Below are 6,516 nucleotides of genomic sequence, written 5' to 3'. Positions count from 1 at the left end.
GGGGGCGCGTATGGCTGCGTGACGTGCTGTTGTACATCGAGTAATTAAAACTCCACCACTTTGTACCCTGCGCCCGGCACCTTTCTGGCTGGTGGCGGGGGCCACCGGGGAGCCCCCCTCCCCAACGAGCATCTTCCACCAGAGTCTCTGGGCTCGGGGGATCCGGGTCGGAATAAAGCCCCCCCGGATGCTGTGCTGGGGGTGGGGGGGGCAGAGGGGGTGGGCAGAGGCTCCCAGATGTGTTTTCAAGCTGATATCCTCATTCCCTGGTGCAGGGAGGGGGGGGTAGCCTGTTTTCCAGCCACCCCAGGGTGCTGTCGGGGTGGGTGCTGGCTCCCCACGGTGCCTGGGCTGGGGGAAAAAAGCCCTGCGGGGTCAGCTCAGGCCACCTGCTGCAGGAACGCTAATTGGGTTGTTAATTAGTGGGACTGGGCAAAGCCCAGCCCCAGGGCGGCCGTGCTCTGGCATTGAGGGGCTGAGCGGAGGGCACTGGGAGAAGAGGGAGCAGACTGGTCCTGGCTGGGGGGGATGACATGGCTGTCCCCCCCAGGCTGTCCCTGCGGGGTTACACTGGCTGTACCCCCCAGGCTGTCCCTATGGGGATGTGCTGGCTGTCCCCAAAGGCCAGCCCTGAAAAGATGCCCTGGCTGTCCCCCCTCCAGGCTGTCCTTGTGGGGTTACATGGACTTTCTCCCCCTCAGGCTGTCCCTGCAGGGTTACACTGCCTGTCCCCAAGGCTGTCATCACAGGGATGTGCTGGCTGTCCCCCCAGTCTGTCCCTGTGGGGGTGTGCTGGTTGTCCCCCCAGTCTGTCCCTGTGGGGGTGTTCTGGCTCTCCCCAGGCTGTCCCTGTGGGTTTACAAGGGCTGTCCCCCCCGAGGCTGTCCCCATAGGGATGTCCTGCCTGGTCCCCCCCAGGTTGTCCCCGCAGGGTTACGCTGGCTGTCCCCAAGGCTGTCCCTGTGGGGATGCCCTGGTTGTCCCCCCAATCTGTCCTTGTGGGGTTACATTGCCTGTCCCAAAGGCTGTCCCCCCTCCAGGCTGTCCCTGTGGGGATGCCCTGACTGTCCCCCCACTCTATCCCTGTGGGGATGCCCTGGCTGTCCCCAAGGCTATCTCTGCAGGATTACACTGGCTGTCCCCAAGGCTGTCATTGTAGGAATGTGCTGGCTGTCCCCCCAGTCTGTCCCTATGGGGGTGTGCTGGCTGTCCCCCCCAGACTGTCCCCTGCAGGGTTACACAGGCTGTCCCCAAGACTGTTGTTGTAGGAATGTGCTGGCTGTCGCCCCAGTCTGTCCTTATGGGGATGTGCTGGCTGCCCCCCCAGTCTGTCCCCTGCAGGGTTACTGGCTGTCCCCCCAACTCTGTCCCTGTGGGGACACCCTGGCTGTCCCCCTGTAACGCTTCAGGTGGGTGCTCAGTGCTGGGGGGCTTCCACCCAGCCCGGGGGGGCCTGGCCAGGGAGCGAGGGGGGCAGTGGGGGTCAGGGCCAGGGAGCTGGGTCCTTCCCCAGCCCAGGGAGCGAGAGAAGGGGGGACCCAGACCCACCCCGCTCTGGTGGCAGAGTTGGGGCTGGTCCTCTGATTGCCCCTTCCCTCTGGGGGGCTGCTGGGGGGTTGCTGGGGGGCTGCTGGAGGCTGGGGGGCTGCTGGGGGGCTGCTGGAGGCTGGGGGGCTGCTGAAGCCTGAGGGCAGAGCTCGCAAGGTCCCAGAGCCCCGACTCTGCCACCAGAGCTGATGTGGGTTGTTGCCCTTTGGTGGTGGAAAGTGGGGGGACAGGATGGGACGGGGGGTTCCTGGGTGCTTTGGTGCAAGGTTTGCCCGGAGCACTTGGCTGTGGGGCACAGCACCACCACCCAGACTGGTGCTGGCTTGGGGCTGGGATTGCTCATGGTGCCAAGACCCTGAGAGCGGGGCCACCACGGGCAGAGCATGGGAAGCCCAGGCTGGAGAAGAGGCAGAGGCACCCGAGGTGGCCCCGTGGTGGAAGCTGGGGGTTAAGACACGGCCGTTGTAGCACAGCTCCATCCCACACGGCTTGATTTACAGCATAGGCAGAGAGTCCTCGGGGACTGAGAAAGGGCTGGGAGAAGCCATATCCCATAGAATCACAGAATTATAGCATTGTCCGGGTTGGAAGGGACCTTTCAGATCATGGAGTCCAACCATGGACCCAGCACTGCCAAACCCACCACTGACCCGTGTCCCTCAGCACCACGTCTGCCCGGCTTTGAAATCCCTCCAGGGATGGGGACTCCACCACTGCCCTGGGCAGCCTCTGCCAAGGCTTCACAACCCTTTTGGGGAGGACATTTTCCCCAATCTCTATCCTAAACCTCACTTGGGGCAATTTGAGGCCATTTCCTCTTGTCCCATGGCCTGTTCCTTGGGAGAAGAGACCGACCCCCCCTGGCTGCCCCCTCCTTTCAGGGAGTTGGAGAGAGCGAGAAGGTCTCCCCTCAGCCTCCTTTTCTCCAGGCTGAACCCCCCCAGCTCCCTCAGAAGTTCTCCAGACCCTTCTCCTTGGTCTCCAGCCCCCTCCCCAGCTCTGTTGCCCTTCTCTGGGCCTGCTCCAAGTCCCTCAAGGTCTTTCCTGTCATGAGGGCCCCAAAACTGGACCCAGCCTTCGAGGTGGAGCCTCACCAGTGTCCAGTCCAGTAGGACGGTCACTGCCCCAGTCCTGCTGGCCACACTGGTCCTGACACAAGCCAGGCTCCCTCCCCTGGGTCATGCATGGTCCTGCCAGCGCTGGGGACAGCTGTACCCCCCATCTCCCTGGGGACAGCTGTACCCCCCATCTCCCTGGGGACAGCGTGGTGTGGAACCTCAGCTTGATGTCCAACACAGGCACTGCAGGGCTGGAGCCCTGCTCTCAGCGAGCCGGGGGACAAAGGGACGGCCACTCTCTGCAGATCATTTAATGCCCCATTTAGCACCAGTTCCTCCAGCCTGGCCTGGCCATCACCCTCAGGGCTGAGACGAGCCGTGCCTTGGAAATGCCAGCTGTAAGGCCCTGGGGCGTCCCTTTGGCACCGGCCACGGCCACCTCCCAGCCAGCAGCCCAGGGCTCTGCCTGTCATTGTGCCCTTTGCAGCCCCGCTCTGCCCCGATGGCTCCCCACGGCCGTGGCCACCAGTGGGTGCCCAGCTCTGCCCGAGTCCCCTCTCCTCCAGCCGTGGGGCCAGGACACGTCCCCTTGGCCATGCTGATGTCCCCGCTGTCAGTGATCCTGGGGGATCCTGGAGGCAGGGGAGCAGGCAGGAGAGCAGGCAGGGGAGCAGGCAGGGGAACAGACAAGGGAGCAGGCAGGGGAGCAGGCAGGAGCAGGCAGGAGCAGGCATGAGAGCAGGCAGGAAAGCAGGCAGGGGAACAGGTAGGAGCAGGCAGGAATAGGCAGGAGCAGGCAGGGGAGCAGGCAGGAGAACAGGCAGGAGAGCAGGCAGGAGGGAAGCAGGCAGGGGAGCAGGCAGGGGAACAGGCAGGAGAGCAGGCAGGGGAGCAGGCAGGAGCAGGCAGGAGAGGAGGCAGGAGCAGGCAGGAACGGGCAGGGAGAGCAGGCAGGAGAACAGGCAGGAGGAGGCAGGGGAAGAGGCAGGAACAGGCAGGAACAGGCAGGGGAGCAGGCAGGAGAAGGCAGGAGCAGGCAGGGAGAGCAGGTAGGGGAGCAGGCAGGGGAGCAGGCAGGAGAGCAGGCAGGGGAGCGGGCAGGAGCAGGCAGGAGCAGGCAGGGGAGCAGGCAGGGGAGCAGGCAGGGAGAGCAGGCAGGAGCAGGCAGGGGAACATGCAAGGGAGCAGGCAGGAGAGCAGGCAGGGGAGCAGGCAGGGGAGCAGGCAGGAGAGCAGGCAGGGGAACAGGCAGGAGCAGGCAGGAGAGCAGGCAGGAGAGCAGGCAGGAGCAGGCAGGGGAAGAGGCAAGAGCAGGGGAGGGGAGAGCAGGCAGGAGCAGGCAGGAGAGCAGGCAGGGGAGCAGGCAGGGGAGCAGGCAGGAGCAGGCAGGAGCAGGCAGCGGAGCAGGCAGGAGCAGGCAGGAGCATGCAGGGGAGCAGGCAGGGGAGCAGGCAGGAGCAGGCAGGAGATCTTGCTGCCCATTTGCTTCTCCAGGAGGGGTTTGCAAAACCTGCCTGTGCCCTGGGCATTGCCCTGCCACGACAAAGGGGGGTGAACACCCCGGCTGCCCCCCAAGCCAGGGAAGGAGCCCCCCACTACGCCACAGTGGCCAGTGAGGGCTTTCTTTGCTGCCAAAGCCTGGGGGGGCTCTGCCCTGCACCCCCTCCCCACGGCCAGGCACCCCAAGGGCTGGCTCCTGCAGGGTCCCCGTGCCCCGCAGCATTTCGGGTGCCCCACAACAGCCCCCCCAAACAGGGTCCTGCACCGTGCCGGTGGGCACATCGGTGGCAGAGTCCCCACCAGCAACCCCCTCTCTTCCAGCCACTCCAGCAATTTCAGTTTTTAATGTTTTTGAGGGCTGGGAGTGAGCTGTGGCTCTGCCGCCGCATGGTGCTGCAGGGTCTGGGGACTGGTGACGGTGGCACCCGGCCTCCTGCAGCCCCCCCCAAAAATACACCAAACCCACCCAAGTCGCTCCACGTTTGTGGAAGGAAAAGGCTCCTGCCACTGTCCTGTCCCCATCCCTGTCCCCAGGGCTGAAATCCCGCTGCCGGGGGCTCCGTGTGTGTGGTGGAGCTGCCTGGGGACCGTGCCCGGTGTTTGCAGCCCCGGCTGTGCCGGGTGCCCGGTGGCCCACGGCATCGCACGGGCAGAGGGAGCTGCAGCCCAGGGCGGGCTCGGGGTGGCCCAGGGCATCCCTGCTCAGTTCTGTCTTACGAGTCGTCTCCGACACCGGAGATGTCCCCATTCCCAGAAGCTGGTCAGTAGCACATGCCACGAGTTTGCCAAGTCTCATCCCTGGTCCCGGGATGCTCAGACAGTGGCCAGGACAGACGGATGGCCAAGATGGGACCTGGGCTGGTGCTGCCACCCCGTTGTTGGGTGCAGGTGAGCAAGACCCTCCAGTGGTGTCCCCCATCGGTGTCCCCCAGGACTGAAGGCTCGGGACAAGGTACTCCTGGGATGGTGTCTCACTCGGAGAACATTTTTCTCTTATAGAAGTGCTTTTTTTTCTTGTGTAAAAAGACACAAACTAAGCTGGAGGCTAATGTTTGGAGGGGAGAGGGGCTCCATGGGCTGCCCTCAGAGAGGCTGGGCTCCCGGCCAGGGGCTGTGGGCAAGTGGGGATGGTGACCAGTGACCACCAGGCCCCACAAAGGGGGGAAAGCCCTCACCTCGGGCTGAGCGTGTCCCCCCCCCTGCCCTTTGGTTTCCTTTGGCTGAAGGAAACAACCATTTTCCTTCCAATAAAACCATATTTTCAGCTCGGTGCCGGGCGCCTCTCCCCTGCCTCCACCTTTACCTTCCATTTCTACACAAACAAACAAAAAAACCCCTAAAACTTTTTATTTAGAGGAAGATTCTGCCCCGGGGTGGGCCCGGGGGGCTCTGTGGGGTGACGGTGGAGGGGCCAGCGTGGGATGTGGGACGGCTGGAGCTGGTCCTGGCTGTGCCACCCGGTCCTGCCCGCTGGCCACACGGCTCCCCATGGGGCTGTGCTGAAGCCATCGGCACCGGGGGGGTTGCCCACAGCCATGGGCAATGGCCGGGGGGGGCACAATAGCCACGGTGAGTGTTTTTCCTGCTTGCCCATCCTGTACACCCCCTGGTCCCCCGGCTCCGGAGACTCCCCAGCATCCTGGCTAGCAGAGCCCCCTCCGGGCTAGAGGTTTTTCTGGAGGCACCAGGAAAAGCCCCCATTTGCCAGCGGGGTCCCCCCCGGTGCTCCTGGAGCCCGGCAGGCAGGAGAAGGGGTCTCCAACCAGGGGGTCCCCCCCACTGTCCCACATCCCCCTGCCCAGCAGCACCCGCAGCATGGGGTGGGTGGGAGCGTGGGCATTGACTATTCCTCCCCCCCCCAGTGGTTAATTAACTATTCCCAGGGTAATTTAATGCTATTATAAATAGAAGGGAGGAGGAGGGTGGGGGGAGCTTGGGCAGGATGGAGGGATGCTAATTGGGGGGTGCAGCAGGGAAGGGGGGCAGGGACACTGCCCCCCCGTCTGCAGTGTGGGACAGGGGACACGGCACTGGGGATGGTGACAAGTGCTCCGGGGTGATGAGAGGGTCCCCAAAGTGCTCAGCTCCCACTGCCCGCCACCCCCCACACCCTCAGGGATGGGGTGGTGGCCCTGGTCCCCACAAGCCACCTGAGGCAGCGGAGGAAGAGGCCGGTGGCCGGACAAAGCCCAGCACGGAGCTTTCCTGCCTTGGGGGTGGCAAAAATCCCGCTGGGATGGATGCAGGGGGGGGGCATCACCCCACTGTGAGTGGGGGGGCACTTTGGGGAGCTGCCCTGGCCATACTGTGCCCTGGCCAGAGCCAGGCTAAAAATGCTGGATGGGATTAGAGGGGGTCCTTGGAAGGGGGGGGGAGGAAAGGGAGGTTTTTCCCCCAAGCACCCACCTCC

At 64.3% G+C, this 6,516-nt stretch overlaps 1 protein-coding gene across 1 annotated transcript in view; it reads left to right on the top strand.

The window, feature by feature from the left end:
* The window catches only part of ARF5 (ADP ribosylation factor 5), a 17,494-nt gene extending 12,450 nt beyond the window's left edge, over positions 1–5,044 (top strand). Inside the window, exon 6 of the mRNA XM_014961941.1 lies at positions 4,995–5,044. Within this exon, the coding sequence (XP_014817427.1) occupies positions 4,995–5,044 (50 nt within the window). The remainder of the gene's footprint in view (positions 1–4,994) is intronic.
* Positions 5,045–6,516: the final 1,472 nt, after the last annotated feature.

Source organism: Calidris pugnax, unplaced genomic scaffold (assembly GCF_001431845.1).
Source record: "Calidris pugnax isolate Ruff unplaced genomic scaffold, ASM143184v1 scaffold459, whole genome shotgun sequence".
In the NCBI taxonomy this organism is placed as follows: Eukaryota; Metazoa; Chordata; class Aves; order Charadriiformes; family Scolopacidae; genus Calidris; species Calidris pugnax.
The sequence above is the reverse complement of the archived record's forward strand: the minus strand, read 5'-3'. Positions and strand labels throughout refer to the sequence as shown.